The sequence below is a fragment of the Geotrypetes seraphini genome, chromosome 12, assembly GCF_902459505.1.
Source record: "Geotrypetes seraphini chromosome 12, aGeoSer1.1, whole genome shotgun sequence".
Taxonomy (NCBI): Eukaryota; Metazoa; Chordata; class Amphibia; order Gymnophiona; family Dermophiidae; genus Geotrypetes; species Geotrypetes seraphini.
Window position 1 is genome coordinate 34,061,999 of NC_047095.1, and position 21,776 is coordinate 34,083,774.

Consider the following 21,776-nt stretch of genomic DNA (forward strand, 5'->3'; position numbering starts at 1 on the left):
CATTTAAAGAAGCATACACAGAGGGTGCTAATAGTAGCGCAAAAGGGAGGTCACCACCGGCAGTGCAAGATCAAGAGGATAGTCTGTGAACCACCTCCTGTCGGAAAGTACCCTCAAAGTGGACTACAGAGATACGTATTTGTGTCCAGGATAACGTGATGTTGATTTACCATGCCAGAGCCACAACGAACTGAAAAAGGAAACAAACCCAGTTCCCCTTATCTAGAGGCCCTAACCATTGGGCTAGAGGTCCCCTTTCACCAGCTGCACCAACGGGAGGAATGTTGAGACAGCCCTGTAGCAAGGCCGAGCCCACCATTCAAACCCTAGGGAATATACCACACTTCTCCAAGACAAAACTGCCAGTCTACCCAAAACTCATTTCACACAGGAGCAGAAGTGACTAAATAGCCTAGGCAAAGTTAAGGATCTGAACTGGAACTTGATCCTAAGTCTGCCAGCTTCTAGACCAATATCCTCACTATTATGCTTCTGCAAAGTGATGGAGCCTCAGCAGTTTAAAGATAGCTGATATTATCATACCAAGAACTTATAAAAGGATATCCCAGGAGACAAACCACCGGAGACCCATACAGAAGGTAGGAACCCAGTGATTGTAAGCTAAGAGCCTGAAAACAACAAAATAGCTCCCCATCACTAGCCCCAAGGTAGTGAGAAAAACCGGCTACATGCAGTCCTGTGTTTAGGAGCTTACCTAGTGCCTGAGCTTGTGGTAGCTACTGTATGTCAAGAGCCTGTAATGCCTTTGCAAACAGACAGGCAATTCCTCACCATGGTGTAACTGGACTGCTGTGGGTACTCCCAATTCAGTACATAGCCTTTCCCCTTCCTCTAAGTTCGTAGCAACTATGCAAGAGGCTGAGGAGGGATTGCACAAAAAATACTGCCCTCTGACGTCATGGGACACTATTTGTCGTCAGCTTCAAGTTCCCCATGCTGAGCTGTTACTCCTCACAGAGAGTCCATTAGGAACATAGCCAAGAAACAGACTGGAGCCTCATTAAAATTCTCGCTATTGCCCGAACCAAGTAGGTGTGTATATCTGCATACTTCCCCCCCCCCCCCCCCCCGTGTCTCCAGAAAGTGGGACTGTCAATTCTTAGCTTTCCGTGAAGCAGAACAGCTGCTCTTTGCACTTCTAAGCACACTTATTTTGTACTTGAATCCTGTACGTTCAGCACACATATTGAGCACATGAATTTTGTGCACATAGCATGCATTTTAAATTCAAGTATTTTGGGTATTATAGTATGTGTATTTAGTGCAAAGGAATCCTTAGTTTGCATGTGTAACTCATGCGCCTGTTTTATGCCAATCCACATATTGGGGACATATTTTTATGTATGCATGGGACTGCAACAATTGACTGCTCATAAATGGCAGTATGTCCCCAAGAGGGTAAGGCAAGGATTTTTTTTTTTTTTGGGGGGGGGGAATAGGGGGCAGGTGTAGCCCATAAAGCTGGCACTGCTCAGCCAGAATGTTCCTCAGCTCAACTGACCAAGGCCTGGATAGGAGCTGACACATTCATTTGCCTGCTGGAGATAGAGTATACTGGTTGGCCAGGAGGCTGTACATCCAATAAGGCTGAGCTCAACTCAGTACTCTATCTCCACCTAGATGGACGCAACCTACTTGTCTCTGGATTTATCTGCTGCTGGCGCTAAGGAATGTACCTTTAAGCGTGATGATTTTGCAGTTTAACTGTGTAATATTGGAGGGAAGAGCGGCCTAGAAGTTAAAGCTGCTACCTCAGGACTTTGAGGTTGTGGATTTGATCCCCATGCTGTTCCTTATGACCCTGGGCAAGTCACTTAACCCCCAATTACCATAGTTATATTGTGAGCCCCCCAAGACAGATAGGGAAACCTGAACAGAGAGAAATGTAAACTGCATTGATACATCTCCAACCCAAAATTTTTCACAAACTTTCCATCAATATACTTTCAACATCTTATACAATCTATCCAACGATTAAAATTTTAGGCATCGTATTAAACATCTTACTATGAAAACCCAGATAGATGCTGTTGTACGTAAAAGTTATTTTACTTTATGGAGACTACGAACAATTAGATCCTAGTTTGAATTTTCAGCTTTTAAATTATTGGTCCAATCATTGCTGTTGAGTCTCAACTATTGCAAGGAATTATTGAGGTCACTGATACAGAACACAGCAGTTAGATTGATTTACGGATTGAAGAAATATGATCATGTTACGTTATTTTATTGTAAATTGTATTGGTTGCCTGTGGAAGCTCAGGTATTGTTTGAGTTGGGCTGTTTTTGTTACAAGGTTTTATATGGTGCAGCCCCTACTTATCCGGCTAATAGTCTTTCCATAGCTACGCACAAATGCAGTAGAAAAATTCATGCTCTGTTCAATTTCCCTTCTGTAAAAGCTTGTAAAAGCAAAAAATTCCTAAATCACTCTTTAGCATCTCAGGCAGCTTCTCATGAAAAAGAATTTCGATCATTGTTGCTCACAGCTGTTTCTTACAGACATTTTAGAAAACAGCTAAAAACCTATCTTTTCTCCAAATACCTGACTAACTGACTCATTCAAATTTACGATTATGTTTAATATTTATAATCTTTGTAAACCGCGTAGAAATTCTTGGTAAAGCAGTCTATAAGTATAATATTATGTTATGTTATATCAAGCACCAATAAACCATATTTTTAGTGACATGTTAGCAGTTAGCACAGTTAGAGACTAACAGCAACATATGCAGATGCCAATAGTTACTAGTGCTTGATAAATCTTAACCAATTGTTAGTGTAGTCCTTATTCACATCTCTGTAAATCACTAACTATTCTCTGTACTTTTTTAAAAGTTGTTACTTCGGGGGTTTGTTTCAAACCCCCGAAGTACAGTGGTACCTTGGATTACGAGCATAATCCGTTCCAGGAGCATGCTCGTAATCCAAAATGCTCGTTTATCAAAGCGAGTTTCCCCATAGGAAATAATGGAAACTCGCCCCTCCCCCCCCCGAGGCCAGCAGCGCTGCTCCCCCCCACAAGAATCAGCATTGCTCCCCCCGAAGGCCCCTCCCGTCATCAGGCACCCCCCCCCCCCGCCGCCATCAGGCACTTCCCCGCCGCGACCTGAGGTCCCCCCAACCCACCCGAACCCTCTTCTTACTTTGATGTAGCCTCCGCACCTGCACCAGCATGTCCTGTGCTATGCTGTGCTGTGCCGGTGCCCAAAAATTTGCCTCCGGTGCTGGGCCTTGAGCATGCGCACATGCTCAAGGCCCAGCACCGGAGGCAGATTTTCGGGCACCGGCACAGCACAGCACAGGACATGCTGGTGCAGGTGCGGAGGCTACATCAAAGTAAGAAGAGGGTTCGGGTGGGTTGGGGGACCTCAGGTCGCGGCAGGGGAGTGCCTGATGGCGGCGGGGGGGTGCCCAATGGCGGTCGGGGGGGGGGGTGCCCGATGGCGGTCGGGGGGGGGGGTGCCCGATGGCGGGGGGGGGAGGGTGCCAGTTCGCAGGGGGGGGCGCTCGCAAATCGAGGCGCGCTCGGTTTACGAGGCACCAAGTTTGCAAATGTTTTGCTCGTCTTGCAAAACACTCGCAAACCGGTGCACTCATAAACCGAGGTACCACAGTAACAACTTTTAGATAAAGTGCTTGCACGATATTAAGCAAAGTATAATGTTTACATTTGAGAGGTCACCAGTGTTTGCAAGGTTTGAATGAATTTTTAAAAAAAGCAAAAACTGAGAAGAGTTGGATTTGAAAAGTTTTGTTTGTTTTGCAGTTCCCCTCGACCCTGAAGAAAAACATTGTTTGAAACATGCATGTCGGGAGAGGTGGCATTGGTGAACATTTGAGAGCTAACTTCGAAGCGAAGCAGCTAAGTAATAAGATTAAATTAGAAGAAAAAGACATTAAGTAAGGAAATGAAGGAAACTAAAATGAAATACAATGAAGAAATAGTTATGGAATTATGAAATTAAAAATAAGTATGAAACTAAACGAATTTTAGAGTTTTGAGTAAATAAACAATAAAGTGGATTGATGAAGACAAGAGATTGCTGGGCATTATTCATGGTCCAGTTGATATCCGAAGGTCCATACAAATGAAAAAATAAAAAAAATTAATATACATATACATATATTATAAAGTATATGTTAGTATTAGACCAATAATCTCTTTACAGTGTACATGGGGCCGCAATATATAAACAGGCACCATATAGCTTTACAATATAGCACAGTTACTTACCGTAACAGGTGTTATCCAGGGACAGCAGGCATATATTCTCACATGTGGGGTGACGTCATCTACGGAGCCCCGGCGCGGACAGCTTTTCAAGCAAACTTGATTGAAGTTTCAAGTTTGCACACTGCACCACGCATGTGCATGCCTTCTCGCCCACTAGAGGGCGCATCCCACCTCGTGGTCCTCAGTTCCATAACTAGCAAGGAAGCCATCCCCGGGGAGGCGGGCGGGTTGTGAGAATATATGCCTGCTGTCCCTGGATAACACCTGTTACGGTAAGTAACTGTGCTTTATCCCAGGACAAGCAGGCATGATATTCTCACATGTGGGTGACCTCCAAGCTAACCAAAAAGGGCAGGTGGGAGGATGGCAATTTAGGAAAACAGATTTTGCAATACTGACTGGCCAAACCGGCCGTCACTCCTGGATAGAGTGTCCAGACAGTAATGAGAGGTGAATGTATGAACCGAAGACCAAGTGGCAGCCTTACATATGTCCTCCATCGGAGTGGATCGGAGAAAAGCTATCGAAGCTGCCATTGCTCGGACCTTGTGACCCGTGACCCGACCCGGGGGAGGAAGGCCAGCCTGAGCGTAGCAAAAGGAAATGCAAGCGGCCAACCAGTTAGACAGAGTGCGCTTGGAAACTGGATGCCCTAATCGATTGGGATCGAAGGACAAAAACAATTGAGGGACCTTCCGATGAGACCTGGTGCGTTGAAGATAATATGCCAACGCCCTCTTACAGTCAAGCGTGTGAAGCGCCGTCTCGCCAGGATGGGAGTGGGGCTTCGGGAAGAACACAGGAAGGACAATGGACTGATTGAGGTGGAAGTCCGAAACAACTTTAGGTAAAAACTTAGGATGGGTGCGGAGAACCACCTTGTCGTGATGAAAGACCGTGAAAGGAGGGTCCGCAACCAAGGCTTGCAACTCCCCAATCCGCCTGGCGGAGGTGAGGGCAATCAGAAACACCGCCTTCCAAGTCAGAAATTTCAAGAGGGACTTGTTGAGTGGCTCAAAAGGGGGTTTCATCAGTTGAGCCAGAACTACATTCAGATTCCACACGACAGACGGAGGCTTAAGAGGGGGGCAAACCCTGAGTAACCCTTTCATGAAGCGTGTCACCAAGGGATGGAGTGACAGAGGGCGTCCCTCCAGAGGTTGGTGGAAAGCAGAAATCGCACTGAGATGAACCCGCACCGAAGTGGTTTTCAAGCCGGAGCGCGACAAATGAAATAAATATTCTAAAACCAAGGATACCGGAGCTGATACCGGATCCAGGTGAAAGGACGAGCACCAGGTGGAAAACCTGGTCCATTTCTGCGCATAGCAAAGCCTCGTCGAGATCTTGCGGGAGGCTTCCAACACCTCCTTCACCGATTGAGACAGGTCCGGAGGAGTCAGGGAACAAGAAACCAGGCTGTCAGGTGCAATGACTGCAGATTGGGATGTAACATGGATCCTTGACTCTGAGACAGCAGAGAAGGAGAGACAGGCAGGGGAAGAGGCTCCCTGGCACTGAGCTGGAGCAGCAGGGAGAACCAGTGCTGACGCGGCCACCGAGGTGCTATGAGAATCATCGTGGCCGTGGACGATTTTAGGTGTACCAACGTTCGCATGATCAGAGGGAACGGAGGGAATGCATACAGGAACCTCCCTTCCCAGTCGAGTAGGAAGGCATCCGCTTCCAGACGGTCCTGCGAGTACATCCGAGAACAATATAGTGGTAGTTTGTGTGTCTCCGGAGAGGCAAACAGATCCACCTGTGGCGTTCCCCAGCGAGCGAAAACCTCGCGTAGAACTGCTGAGTGTAGAGTCCACTCGTGCGGTTGCAGAAGTCGACTGAGTTTGTCCGCCAGGCAATTCCGTTCTCCTTGGATGTAGACCGCCCGGAGGAAGATGTTCCGGGAGGCCGCCCACTCCCAGAGGCGAAGAGCTTCGGAGCAGAGGGGCCATGACCCCGTTCCTCCCTGCTTGTTCACATAATACATTGCCACCTGATTGTCCGTGCGGACGAGGACCACCTGGTCCTGCAATATGTGAACGAAGGCTCGAAGTGCTAGGAAGATGGCCCGCAGCTCTAGCACGTTGATATGACACTGACGGTCTTCTGCCGACCACAGGCCCTGCGTGCGAAGACCGTCGAGATGGGCTCCCCACGCGTACTCCGAGGAGTCCGTGGTCAGGACCTTGCGAAAAGGCGGAGTGCGGAACAATAGCCCCATGGACAGATTTGAAGAGTCTGTCCACCAACGCAGCGATTTCCGCAAGGGCGGAGTCACCGAAATGAGGCGAGACACCGGGTCGCACTCCTGACGCCACTGGGACGCGAGGGTCCACTGAGGGATCCTCAGATGTAGCCTCGCAAACGGCGTGACATGTACCGTCGAGGCCATATGGCCCAGCAGCATCATCATGCGCTTGGCCGACACCCTCGATAGTTGAGAGACCTGGCGGCTCATCCGTACCAAGGCTTCCAACCGCTGGGTCGGCAGGTAGGAGCGTAGGCGCACCGTGTCCAGCACCGCACCTATGAATTGAAGAGACTGCGACGGCCTCAACTGAGACTTTGGAAAGTTTATCTCGAACCCGAGAGTTTGCAGGAAGGCAATAGACTGTCGGGTCGCTGAGATAACCCCCTCCCTGGTCGGGGCTTTGATGAGCCAATCGTCCAGGTAAGGGAACACATGGAGTCCACGTGACCTGAGGGCTGCTGCAACCACCACCATGCACTTCGTGAATACTCGTGGGGACGCGGCCAGGCCGAAGGGCAGTACCCTGTACTGGAGGTGGAGGTCCCCCACCTGGAATCGTAAGAATCTTCGACAGGCGGGGTGCATCGGAACATGGGTGTATGCTTCCTTCAGGTCGAGGGAGCACATCCAGTCCCCTTCCTCCAAGAGGGGATACAAAACCGGGAGAGATAGCATTCGAAACTTCTCCCGGGCCAGGAATTTGTTGAGCTTCCTGAGGTCCAGTATGGGGCGCAGGTCCCCGGTCTTTTTTGGGACCAAAAAGTAGCGGGAGTAAAACCCCGTACCCCACTGGTCCTTGGGGACCGGCTCGACCGCCCGAAGCTTCAAGAGGGCTTTGGCTTCGGTTATAAGGGTCGGTAGCTGCGAGCGGTTGCAGGGGACTAAACTTGGGGGACTGTCCGGCGGCGAGGACACAAAGTTGAGCGAGTAGCCCTCGGAGACGATCCGGAGCACCCAAGCGTCTGAGGTAATCCCGGTCCATGCCTCCCGGAAGGACCGAAGACGGCCCCCGATAGGAAGGAGTTCCTGTGAAAGTGCGGAGGGGAACCCGCCCCGTCCGCTCAGCCCGTCAAAAGGAAGGCGCGGGCTTAGAAGGGCCCTGCGCCGGGGCTTGGGTTTGTCCCCCTCTGCCTCGCTGAGACGGGCGTCTCGGAGGCGGTCTCGAGAAAGTCGGGGTCGACTTCTGAGGGTATCGGCGCGGCGGAGGCCGAAAGGGTTTCTGCGGCGGGGGCCTAGGTTTGGGGCGGACCAGGGATGCTAGAGAGCGCTCCTGTTCCGACAAGCGCTTGGTCGCCGCATCCAATGACTCGTCGAATAACTCGGACCCCACACAAGGCAAGTCTGCCAGGTGTTCCTGCAGGTTTGGGTCCATGTCGAGGGTGCGAAGCCAGGCCAAGCGGCGCATGGCCACCGCGAGGGCCGACACCCTCGAAACCAGCTCAAAGGCGTCGTACACTGCATGGAATAGGTACAACCGCAATTGAGACAGGTTGGACATAAACTTATCGAATCCTGCTCTTTGGGAGTCCGGTAACGAGTTTCGATATTGAGGAAGGTCCTTCACCATACCACGCAAATAGGAGGAAAAGGTGAAGGCATAATTTAGAACCCTGGTGGCCATCAGGGAATTTGAATAGAGGCGACGGCCAAACTTGTCCAGGGTCCGCCCCTCCCTGCCTGGTGGAACCGCCGCAGAAACCCGTGAGGGCTGTGATTTTTTAAGAGCAGACTCCACCAGAAGAGACTGGTGTGAGAGCTGCGCCTTATCGAACCCTTTAGGGGGAATCGTCCTATACTTCGATTCCATTTTTGAAGGCACAGACGTGACTGTAAGAGGGTTTGACAAGTTATTCAGCCAGGTTTGCAGAAGGACACTGTTGAGAGGGAGTCTAGGCACCTCCCTAGGAAGAGTGGGGAGGTCCTGTTCCTCCAAAAATTCTTTGGAATACCGAGAGCCTACCATCAGGTCAATCCCCAGGGCTTGGGCCATGTCCTGAACGAAGGATGAAAATGAGGACGGCCTAGCCTGGGGAGACGGGGTTCTCGACCGCCCCACCGAGGAGAGGGGGGAGGCCTCATGGGAATAATGAGGATCCCTAACCGATCCCGAATCCCAGGATCCCCTCTCGAGGGCCCTCGAGGGGGAAGGGGAAGTTATCCTCCTCGCAGAGCCCTTGGGTGAGGACCCAGGGGTTCGTGGGACACTCTCCCGTTTCCTCGGCGAGGCGGCCCGGGAAGACTTCCCATGAGGTGAGCGGAGGAGCCTCGGGTTGTCGAGGCGCAACTCCGACACCTGCAGCGCCTCGCCCCCCGAACGACGAGGAGCGGTCGCGCCGAGGCGAGCCTCGGGGTCGCTTAGACTTCCTCGATCGACGCCCCGTCCGAGGTCGCGTCGAGGGCGAGGCGTGTCTGGAAGACCCGGAGGAAGAGGAGGAAAGACGGCGCACTCTGCGCAACTTTTCCTTGGGCCTTACACTCCGCTCAGGGGGTTCCCCCGAGGTCGAGGTCCGGGGCGGGGCCGAGACCGAGGTGAACGGGGCCACCGTACCCGAGACCGAGGTCGCCGAGGTCGGGGCTCCCGAGGGAGCCGAGGCCGGGGCCTCCGAGACCGAAGGCGCCCCGGCCGAGGTCGAGGCCGCCGGAACCGCAGCACGCTGCAACACTTCCAGGGCTCCCGACAGCTCCGATGAGATCAGAGCTCGGAGGAGATCCTGGAAGGCCGGAATCCCCACGAAGGTGGGGAGTTCCGAGTCCGGGGCACACTCCCTGGAGGGCGACCTCGGTCTCGAGTATTGCCTCGGGGTCTGCGGAGTCGAGGTCCGATGCGGGGCCGGGGTCGACCCACCCGCCTTGGCCTGACTCGAGGATGGCTTCTTTGCTGAAGGGGATGGAACAGAGGACTTACCCGAAGCTTGCTTCACTGACGACGCCTTCGAGGAAGAGGGCCGAGGCGAGGCCGAGGCCCCCGAGGACGCCGAGGCCGAGGTCAAGGCCGGGGCCGAAGCCGAGGCCGACGTCGAGGCCTTAGGTGCGTCGACGGCGAACAATTCGGCCATTCTTGCCTTACGGCGACGGAGGGCCCTGTTTTGGAAGGTAGCACAGCGATCACACGAGTCTGTCGGATGTTCGGGCCCAAGACAGACAATGCACCACCGGTGAGGGTCAGTGATGGAAAGCAACCTTTCACACCGGCCGCACTTTTTGAATCCCGTAACAGGACGGGACATCCACGAAGAAAAAGAAGAAGGCCGGGAACGTACCGACGTCCCGCGGCCACGGATTCCGGGAGCCCCCGGAGTCCGAGGAAAAACGAAAGACTTTTTTTTTTTTTTTGAAAGGAACCGAAAAGAAAAACAGCACCGCGAACTAATTCGAAGGAAAAACAAACTAAACGCGGCAGCTAGAAGGCAAAAACACTGGAGCTCAGATCCACAGGGCTTTCTTGCTCCGCGGAAAAATTTGAACTGAGGACCACGAGGTGGGATGCGCCCTCTAGTGGGCGAGAAGGCATGCACATGCGTGGTGCAGTGTGCAAACTTGAAACTTCAATCAAGTTTGCTTGAAAAGCTGTCCGCGCCGGGGCTCCGTAGATGACGTCACCCCACATGTGAGAATATCATGCCTGCTTGTCCTGGGATAATAGAGATTTAAAAAGAGTACAGAGAATAGTTAGTGATTTAGAGAGAAGTAAATAGTTACTAGTTGACATAAAGTTTAGGAAGGGGGTTTGTAAGTTTAATAGATCAGTTAAAGGGATGCAGGGACTAAAAACAGTTAAGAACAACTGATCTAGAAGCTACTACAAAATAAAGCTGCTTTTAGTATAAACTAAATATTGATCATAAGAGCTGCAGGAATAGTTCCTCAGTAATCTATTAAAAGCTGTCAATTAAGGTCAAATGCATCAGGATGTGAATTCATGAAAGCATGGGACAAGCTTGGATAATTTCAGAAAAGAGAAGTCCATAGGCCATTATTGAGACAGCTTGGAGAAATCCACTGTTTATTCCTAGGATATACAGCATTAAGGGCTCCTTTTATGAAGGTGCGCTACAATGCCGCGTGCGCTAACCCCGCACTACACAGAAAATACCAATGCCAGCTAGCGCGTGCGCTAAAACCGCTAGTGCACTTTCATATAAAAGGAGCCCTATATCTGTTTTACTATTTGGGATCTAGCTAGGTACTTGGGTTCTGGATTGGCCACTGTCGGAAATAGGATACTGGGCTTGATGGATCTTTGGTCTGACCTAATATGGCTCTTAAAATTTTTCCGTGCTTTCATATTTTCGAGGGAAATGGTTGGGGCGGGGGAAGTGGTAAGAAGGCGTATCGTAGAACGTCATGTGACTAGTCAGTCAGGCAACAGGGTGATTGTGTGGAAAAGTGATGTAATTTGCTTTTGAGATATTTAATAAATAGTGTCTTAAAAAAATAAAAGCGCAGAAACGTTTTGAAAATCCCTTGTATGTCACCTAAAAATCAGTGCTGGCTGATGCAGCACAAAGTGCAATTCTATAAAAGTTAGGTAAACTTAGAGCCTCTTAAATGGCATTAGATATTACTAGGCATCCTAATTTTTAGGTGCACCGTATTTCATGCCACAAATTTATTGGTCTAAATGCCTGTGCCTAGGTTATATGCACGACGACGCCCAAGTTAAAAACATGTCTAAAATCTGCCCCTAACCACACCCACTTTATCCTATAAACTTTGGAGGAGGCACCTAACATTCAATTAAGTCCAATTAATGCCAATTATGACGCGTTACTTGCCAATAATTGGCACCAACTTAGCCTATCAATTAAGTTTGGTATCTATACTGACTAGGTGTGCCAGTGGAGATGCTTAACTTTAGGCCAGTGTGTCTCAAACGTTTTTTAGCTCCAGGATACTAAATGGAGCAAATTTTTTTTGCGGTACATTCTATGAGTTGAAATTAAAAAATTGCAAAACCAATAAAACATTAAATTTGAGAGTTATTTATTTAAAGTTCTTTAAGCTATTTATGGGTAATTGTAACAATGGTGAAACTAAAGTAGACAGAATAGAATTACTAATCAATGTGATGGATGTGCTTGTTTTTGAGTGCAAATTATCTCAAAATGTAGCTCGATAGTTGACAAGCAAACAAGTATTTCATCAACCACCATCTGCAGTCGTTCTCTTTTTTTTATTATTATTTAATTTCTATCAGAGCTGAAATTCCAAGTTCGCAAAGATGAGAAGATCCAAATGGTAACAAAGCCTTGATTGCTTTGTTGCTCAAGTTAGGATTAACTATTGCATAAAAAATAAAAATAAAACTACTTGCCATTAGTTTTCAAGGACCAATCATGTCGAAGAATGATGCTTGTCTGGGCCGTTGTATCCTGATGCACACAGACACTCATAACATTGACAGACTCCAGTGTAAGCAACGTACATGTCACTTATTCTAGTGTATACTTATGAAGGGAAATTTAAAAATAAAGTAAAATTCTGGAATCTCTGGTGGCACACCCAGAATCTCTTTGGGGCACACAATTTGAGCTTTGGGCGGACTTTATAGAATTTGAGGATGCTAATGTTAACTACAATCTGTAAGGAATAATCAGGAACATGCAACGAAATTTTAAACTTATGAAAGTCATATTTTTCCCTAAAATATAAAACACCAACCTGTGTCATTTTATGGTAGATATGATGGGACAGTCCCTTCCAGAAAAAAAGAACAAATACTTCTTATGAACCTACTTAATAACTGCGGCATTTTTCTCAGCAGAAGCTAAAGCAACACACTGAAAGCAACCACAACAGCAGGTAGCCTTTTAAGCAACTCGTGATTAAAATGAAAGTCAATTCTTTCTTTAGAAAACTGTAAGCCAAACCAATTTGTCAGCAATTTAGATTGGGCAAAAGCACAAAATTTCTATCCGCATACTGAATAGCTAATTCAGGTTTGCTTTTTCTAGAAAAATACTAGCCTTAAAAGCCAAACACTTAAGAACACAGACAGACACTTGGCCATGTTCACACTATGGCTTTTTTCCCACACTTGAAGAGAACTGGAGAGCCTTAGTCTGTGTGTGATCTGCATGCAGAATGCTTTTGCATATTTTGTGAATGCCAATAGAAATGAATGTGTTTATACTTACTATATGGGACACATTCATATTGAACTTCAAGATATTTGTACGTTCCTGGACAAGGATCAGGAAACACATCTGACCCTGTAACCACAACACACTGGGTTCGATTGTTGCACCTATATTGATCAGGAAACAAAAGTCAGCTAATTAATTTAAGTCTGATTTTTTTAAGTGAACTTTACAACTACTAAAATGCAATACTGACTTTTCGCACATGGGCAAGCTGATCGATAACATAAAACAGTTAACATTAGACTAATCAACTTCCGCAAGTGCCAAGATATTTACTACAAACCCTACAATGTCCAAGACTGGTATATTTTACTCTAAGCATAAAATCAAGTTGGGTTAATGATCCAGAATTCACTAACTAGTTACACCTTCATGTCAAGTTTCCCAGTATATTTTTAAGTTCATACCCACACAAACATTACATAAATAATGAACATACATTATCCATTAGGGTGGGCAGGAATAAGGCATGCCCATGAAGGAACTCAGTCCCTCAGAGAAGAGTAAATGATGGCTGCCACTTCTGTAGTGGCCAAAAGGAGCAGTGTCGATTCTTACATCTCAAGAGAGACTTGTCTTGAAATCCATCTGGTTGGCAAGAAAGCATATTTCCTAGAGATGTCATGGCCATATGGTGCCTGCATAAAAGGAACAACTTATAGAAATGTATGCCTCTGGTATAACAAATAACGGGCATGTTTTATAGTCTTGTCTTTCATAAATTAAATGATCCTTCAGCAAGCTCAGTCTCTAGTTAAGTACGAATAGCTAATATTGTGACATTAAGAGCTACAAGAAGCCTTGAGCTGCAGTGAGATCAACAAGGTTCAATATATGTAATACTTAGAGCCCAGGGTCCTTTGATTAAGATGCTAAAAAGTCAGTTTAATGGGACTGATTCTATAAACAGCATTTCGATTGTAGGCGGCAGTAGGCATCCTACTGCTGTTTAACCAGCCAATTGGGATGCACGTTTTCTAAAAAAAAAAAAAAAAAAAAACATCTGAGATAGGCTGGTAGGCACCTGTCGTGGGTGCAGGAAGACGCCTAGGGATACTTAAGCTCACCCAAAGCTGGGCGTGGTTTCACCTGGAACTGGCCTTAGGTGAACTTAAGTAAGTTTCAAGTTTATTAAAATTTGATATACTGCTTATAAAGTTTCTAAGCGGTGTACATATATTTAAAAAGGCTAAAAATATAAAATTGTTCCGATAATCACAATGACACAAACATACATACATGTACGAAGGGGAAAGGCAGGGGAAGAAATACAATATTCTATAGCAGTGGTCCCCAACACTGTCCTGGAGGACCACTAGCCAGTCGGGTTTTCAGCATAGCACTAATGAATATGCATGGGGCAAATCTGCATTCCTATCATCTTCATTACATGCAAATCCCTTTCATGCATATTCACTAGGGCTATCCTGAAAACCTGACTGGCTGGTGGTCCTCCAGGACGGGGTTGGACAGACAGACAATGAAAGGAAAACACATAAGGGGGAGGCCTATATTTCAAATAGACCCAGCTGCTGAGCAGATTGTGGCAAGGCAATTCCCCTGCCGTAATCAGTTGAGCAGCTGCGGCAGGGAAACCCCCCCACTGCCTGCAAAGTATGCCAGGCTGGAGGGATGCCCACTCCTTCCTGCCCCTGAACCCTCCCCCTGAAGTACACCGGGCAGGAGGGATGCCCACTCCCTCCTGCTGTCATCCCGGAGTTCCTTTCCATGGCAGGAAGGATGCCCATTCCCTCTTTCTGCCACCCCCCCTCCCGAAGCCACCATCTCCTCCCTGGAACCCCTTTAAAGCTGAACCCACCACTGACACACCTGTCTACCCTGACAACCCCCCACCCCCACCCCAGTATGAAGAAAGTCCGACCAATCCAAAATGGCGGGCCTTCCACTTCCTGGAACATTCTGGGATGCACTGAGGAAGGGCTTAAGGCTCTGATTGGCTCAGATGCCCAAGGGCCCCCCCCCCCAATAGGAAGGGCCTTAGGCCCCCTTCATGGTGCATTCTGGAATGTACAGAATGCACTGGGAAGGGAAAGGCCCACCATTTTGGAGTGGCGGGCCTGCTGAGCGGAGGGTGTGAGCATCCTTCCGGCTGGGAGTAGGGGGGTTGGTTGTCAGGGGTAGATTTAGGTGTGTAGTGAGATTCAGCTTTAGGGGGGGCAGTAGGAGGGTGTGGGCATCCTTCCAGCCAGAGGGGGTTCAGAGGTGGCAGCAGGAGGGAGTGGGCATTTCTCCTGCCAGGGATCTTCGAGGGGGTGATGGATGGAGTGTACATCCCTCCTACCCGGCATACTTTGCGGGGGAAAGGGAGTGTTCCCTGCCACACCGCTCAGCTGATCGTGACTGGGGATTCCCTTGCCACAATCAGCTGACAGCAACATGATTCTCTAACTGACATCTGTGACATAACGGTTAGGCAGGGTTAGGCGCCTGTCCATTAGGGCAGATGCGTTTCTGTATAGGACGCCGTTTGAGATTCTTAGCAGCTGCTTAGGTGGCTGCTGAGACCGGTGTCCTATACAGAATCTGCCCCAATGTGTTTTAGTGTGGAACTTTTTTACACATTAGGTCCGTTTCTAACTTCTCCCCAAAATAGTATTTTTTTTCCTTTTTCCAATCCTGTACTAATTTTTCTGTTGGCACATGCGACCAATAAAGTATTAACATTGTACTATTTACTGCCTCTTAGGGATAGATTCACTAAAGCCCCCTTACCTGTCCGATCCGGTTCCGATCTGTGGCCGAGTCTTGCTGGGTGACCCATTCACTAAAGGCTCCCCATGCAAATGACCTGATCGGAAACACACCCACAAGCGATCCCACAGATCGCTATGCACAGACGATCGGTTTGCTTAGTGAATCTAGCCCTTAAAAGGCACAATGGCCCTGATTCTATACAAGACACCTCCAATTAGGCACCTAGATTTATGTGCATAGCTAATCTAGGTTCCTAACTGAAATTTTTTAATTGGTGCTAATAACTGAAAGCACCATTAAAAACCAATTAAATAAAGGATTAAATAAAAATTAATTTGCTGGTAGGCACCTAACTCTATAAGCGCCTACCACTTTGATATAGGGGGTGCAGATTGAGTTAGGCTCTAGTATTTTAGGTCAAGAAAATCCTGGCTTAATATACTGGTGGCCTAAGTCAATTTAGATGTGATTCTACAAACGGTGCCTAACTCTGATTATGAAAATGAAAAGAAGTAAGCTATATATATATATAAATAACAGAATATCAAAACACAATATATAGTGAACAACCCCTACGGGAAGATTACAATCAACCAAAAATGTGGAGAAAGAGACCTCAGAGAAATGATCCCACACCATATAGCACATTAAATCGTGCAAACTGGGGCAGCTGTAGTACAGTCATTGGTCTCAAAAAAAACCTCCCACCAACCACATACTTTCAAAACTCTCACTCACTAAAGATTGCAAAACAATGTTCTTCTACACAAAAATACTGGAAAAAAAACCCAACAAAAAATGCTCTATTGTAAGGAGGCAGTCCACAGATCCAAAGTTTACCAGCCAGACTCAACAGCGGCCCTGTTTCACAAGCAGCTATTTCAAGAGTCCTGGCCTCAGTACTCCTCACCAAACATCATAAGAGCAAAAAACAAAAGAAGAAAGAAAATGTCCAGCAAAGGTTCACCAGTAGATCTGATTGACATGCGGTGGATGCTGCTTTTCTAGGAGCCATTTATAGAATTTGCCGCCTTGTGCTCCTGTTTGAACCTCACATGAACCAGCTAGCAGGCACACTAAGCTGGATAATGCTTCCATGCCCAGTCCCCACTCAGGACAGGCCCTTTCTCAAACAAACAACAAACAAAAAAAAAAAACATGATCATCACACACCAACAGGCAAATGACTACAAAATGCTTTAGTACATTCTGTGGTAAGCATCCCCTCCCTCCAATTAAGTGCACGTTAACATATAACACACTTTAGTAAAAGTGCCCCTTATTCATTCTCTCTCACCCTATCTTCTTCTCTCTATATATGCATTTGAACATAAATGGGGTAATTCTATAACTGGGAGCCTCCTTTTTGGTACCCTGATATCATAAGGTGAAATCCTATTCTATAACAGCATCTGGGCACCCAGATTTGGTTAAAGAACATTACGGTAACCTAGAATTGGCTCACCTTACAATTCCGCACCCACAGTTATGTCAGCCAAGAACTGATGTAACAGTAGCAAGGCTGCACGCAACTAACTGCATTCTATATTTTGTATATATAGGTGGTAGTTGGGGGGCTGAGGTTGTAGCTTTAACCATTTATAGAGTGGGAACTTAGGAAAAGCCAGAAATATCCTATTTTGTTTAATGTCTATTTCAAGCCATTAGCTGAGCTAATTTAGTCAACAGATATTCCATTCTGCATCTATACAGACAATGTGCAGTTATGCATATTTATTGAACCAGAATTATCTACAGCACTGAATAAACTGACAACTTGTTTAACAGCTATTCAAAAATGAACTAAAAACAAACAATTTTGCCTGACTCCAAGTAAAACGGGCTCCGTTAGGTCCTATAACAATTACATTACATTAGGGATTTATATTCCGCCATTACTTTGCGGTTCAAGGCGGATTACAAAAGAATTATCGAAGACGTATTACAAAAAAGATATCTGGTCATTTTCAAGGAAAGTAAGGAGTATAGCTAGTAAAATCCCTTTTGGGAACTATGAAATCCCCATTAAATCACAGGACAGTAACCTTGGGGAACAGCTAGATTCAACACACTAATCCCCCAAATGCAAGCAACCTTCAGGAGTTGCCTCTATCATTGCAACACTTATGCTGTCTCTCTCCATACAAAGAGAGGGCACATCTTGTTAGTGGTTCACATTGTCATCATCATCAAGGCTAGACTACTGCAATACATTGAACATAGGTGTGACTGCTTGCACAAGTTCCAACTGATTACACAATGCAAATGATAGAAGATCGTAAACAATGTGAATACATCATACCATTTCTGCAAAAACGTCGCTGGCTACCAGCACAATACAGAGTTATATGCTCTCCAATCTTCAATGCCATTAAAGAAATGGGCCAGAGTGCTTGAAACACAAACACAATTGCAGATAAAGGCCAAATAGCCCATCTAGTCTGCCCATCCACTCTCTATCTCTCCCTAAAAGATCCCACATGCCTGTCCCATGCCTTCTTGAACTCAGACAGTCTTTCTCTCCACCACCTCTACTGGGAGACCATTCCATAGATCTATCATCCTTTCTGTAAAAAAGTATTGCCTTAGATTGCTTCATATCCCATGCCCTCTCATTCTGGAACTTCCTTTCAAATGAAAGAGATTCACCTCATGCACGTTTATGCCACATAGGTATTTGCATGTCTCTATTACATCTCCCCTCTCCTGCATTTCCTCCAAAGTTTACATATTGAGATCTTATTCCCATATGCCTTATCACAAAGACCACTGACCATTTTAGTAGTCTTCTTCTGGACCATCCTGCTTATATCTTCTTGATGGTGCATTCTCCAGAATTGTACACAATATTCTAAATGAGGCCTCACCAGAATCTTATACAGGGGCATCAATGCATCCTTTTTTCCTACTGGCCATACCTCTCCCTATGTACCTTAGCAGCCTTCTAGCATTCATAGAAAAAATAAAAGTTGGGTTAGGGTACCAAAACCTCTTGAACCAGCCCTGCTTTGGACCTTCAACTTACCATCTCCAAAGAAATGGCTTTTTGTTACCTTGTGTCTAAATTGTGGAACTCCTTGCCCCTCAGGTCAAAAATCAATTTTTCCCCCTCCCGTTCTAGAGAACACTTAAAACTCTGCTGTTAACTGAAGCCTTTTGATTTTTTTCTTAAACTGATTTTTTTTTTTTTACCCTGTCTCTGTAGGCTCACAATCTAACTGTAGTACCTGGGGCAATGGAGTGTGTTAGGCGACTTGGCCAGAGTCATAAGGCACAGCACCGGGATCAAACCCACAACCTCAGGGTGTTGAGACAGTAGCTCTAACCACTCTAGGCCAAATCCTCCTCCGTTTCTATACACATCCAAGGTTGCTAAAGTACCCCAAGGAATATCCTTAACCACATTCTCTACCAAGGAAATCACGTGGTGTGATTGCGGAAATGAGTCTTCTCTGGAGCAGCCCCCACATTAGAAAACACTTCCCAGAAATGCTTTGTTTAATGCTAGAGTGTCTCTACTTCAGAAAGCCGATGAAAACCTGGCTCTTCTCACAAGCCTTTAATGGAAGAAGCAACTAAGTAGTCAGATACACCAGACTAACACCAGCTACACATATTATAGCAGAACTTATTTCAGCTAGAATAGGTATGAATAAGCAATTTCCCTGCACCTTTTCTAATTTCACATGCAAGTTTTTCTTAGTCACCTTTATTTCTATCTAGCCTCCTGTTATTCTGTCAATATGTTCTATTTCTGCTTATACCATATGCTTTCTATTAAAATGTCTTAATGTGTATTGTGTTAACATTGTTAAATAGTAGATTATGCCATAATGTACTGTTAATTTAATATTTGTACTGCTATAATTGTCTATTGCAGTGATTCCCAACCCTGTCCTGGAGGAACACCAGGCCAATCGGGTTTTCAGGCTAGCCCTAATGAATATGCATGAGAGAGATTTGCATATGATGGAAGTGATAGGCATGCAATTTTGCTTCATGCATATTCATTAGGGCTAGCCTGAAAACCCAATTGGCCTGGTGTTCCTTCAGGACAGGGTTGGGAACCACTGGTCTATTGCCTATGTTTGGCTTATTCTTGCAATACACTGCGTTGGGTGAATTTCTTCAAAAAGGCAGTAAATAAATCATAAAAACACACACACAGCCAGGACTGAGAAGGATGCAGAAGTATTCACAACCTCTTCCCCCCCCCTCCAAATACACATCAATCTTTTCTGGAGGGAGCAATGATCTGTGGCCCCTGTCTAAAGATCAGCATGGTAAAGGATGAACTGAGTGGGGAAAGAGTAGGAGAAGAACATAAATAGAGAAAATAAATCCCCCCTAGAGTTATGAGATCATAAAAGCCAGTTCTGGTTTAACTTGCAGTACCAAAAGTGGGCGGCACCGCCAAACCAATTAAAATGTGAGAAACGCATGGTTACTGGGACTCTTTTACAAAGCTGCAGTAGCAATGCTGCTGCGGAAAATGCAACTATGACAACATAGATAATTGCAAAAACACCTAGTCTCACTTACCGGCAGATTTTATTTGAATGAAAAGATGCTATCAATTTTTGAACAAGGCAACATGAAATATTAAATTACAAATATAAATTTTATCTTGCAATGATTGCCATTATAAATAATTAAAATATAGTTAACAACAAAGTTGGGAATAAACTATATTTACAAAAAATTAACGACAATGAATTTGTCAATTACAAGCGAATAAACCTTATTTACAAGTGGCCGCTGGTGTGTATACAACATTTTGAAGCACTTTACTGTAGAAGAGTTGAATAGAATTTAACGTGAAATGATAATTGTTCCAAACTAAGAGCAATTGCATTCTCTTAGTAATGACCGTTCATCAAGGTAGATATTTATATATATTAGGGCAAAAAACTGTTGATCCATTTGGGCTTATTCCAGATTTTTGGGACCATTTAACTAATTAATTTTAATTAAAAAAAAATGTTAATGTGCCTTAATTGACATAACACACGTTAGTTCATAGGTTAACATGCATGAAATTAATTTAGAACGTCTTAAATATTTTCAACCATGTTAAATGCACATTCATAAGATATAGAAGAGAGGAAAGAAAAGAAAGGAGTTGAATTATATTGTTTACTATGCAAAGATAGCAGTGTTCTAGCATTATGACAGAAAAGTAAAGCAGCTGAGCACAAAAGCAGTAAAAAAAAAAAAAAAAAAAAATGCGTAATCCACTTCAGCTCAGGAGACATTCCCATTAAGCAGAGAAGAGCTTTTCAAATCCATCCCTTGAGAGCCACCAACAGGTCTAGTTTTATGCAGATCCACAATGAATACCCCAGAGAGATATTCAAATACAAATACTTCTGATGAAAAGAACCAGGTTAACCCACCTAATTCTAACTACCCCAAGAATCAGAATTTCAAGAGATATAAGTCAGGAACTAGAGAACCACAAACAGCTTCTACAGAACAGACAACCAGAAGGCCAAAAATCATTAAAACAATGCTAGAAAACGAGCCAGATATTTTCTACGAACCAGTATAAATAGAAAGCAGCCATCATTTTTATATATGGTCCTATTAAGTTTCGGCCACATAAACAGCAATACTTTTCCATGCTAATTTGTTTTCATTGCAACTAATTTTGATTAGTACACTGCCCAACAAATTGCTTTTCCTCTTCCTTTGATTATCTGATGCTCGTTATTACATTTTACCAACTGCAAAAGTATGGAGATGAGATTCCATGTAATCTATTGTGTGAGGTGCTTTAATCAATAGTCTTGTTCTGCTGATTAAGCAAGGGCTTCTGTTTTGGCAAGATAACATTAGTTTCTCCTGTCATGCTCCAAAACCCATTGGAAATCTTCACTAGATCATTAGATATGCTACAATAAAGCTTTGGTACATTCTCTTTTCTTCTTTAAATTACTTCTTCACTGTCCGATCATTCCCTGTCAACGCATGCACTATATTATTACTATAACTCCCCTGAAACTTGCACTAGAGCTATGTCTCCAGGCCATGGGGATGCCATTTTCAATTGAGGCTTCTGCTTGAAAATATAAATTAAGAAAATTTCATTATCTCTTGCCAGGGGCTATTATTCAGTACTGTTCTAAGGAAGATTAAAAATGCTAAATCTACGGACTTGAACAAATACTCCAACACTAAAATGAAACGCTCACTATATCATAGCAGGAACAGAAAACCGAAACAGTGCTAAAATGTCAGGTGCTGCCATCAACTCTGCATCAGACGGGTCCTGCAGCTTGGGAAAGTTTGGGGATAAAGATGACATATTTTATGATATATAATAAAAATGCTGGGGGGAAAAAAATTGCTAACTCATTAGCAGCTTTAGTCTTGCTTGTTTCTCTTCTGAACAGATCTTTTGGTG

General features: G+C 45.5%; 1 protein-coding gene across 15 annotated transcripts in view; it reads right to left on the bottom strand.

The window, feature by feature from the left end:
• Positions 1-21,776, bottom strand: part of ADGRL2 (adhesion G protein-coupled receptor L2) — a 419,013-nt gene that overhangs the window by 127,570 nt on the left and 269,667 nt on the right. For all 15 annotated transcript variants that reach the window (XM_033915829.1, XM_033915831.1, XM_033915827.1 and 12 more), the window contains exon 4: positions 12,650-12,759. In XM_033915829.1, the coding sequence (XP_033771720.1) occupies positions 12,650-12,759 (110 nt within the window). The remainder of the gene's footprint in view (positions 1-12,649; positions 12,760-21,776) is intronic.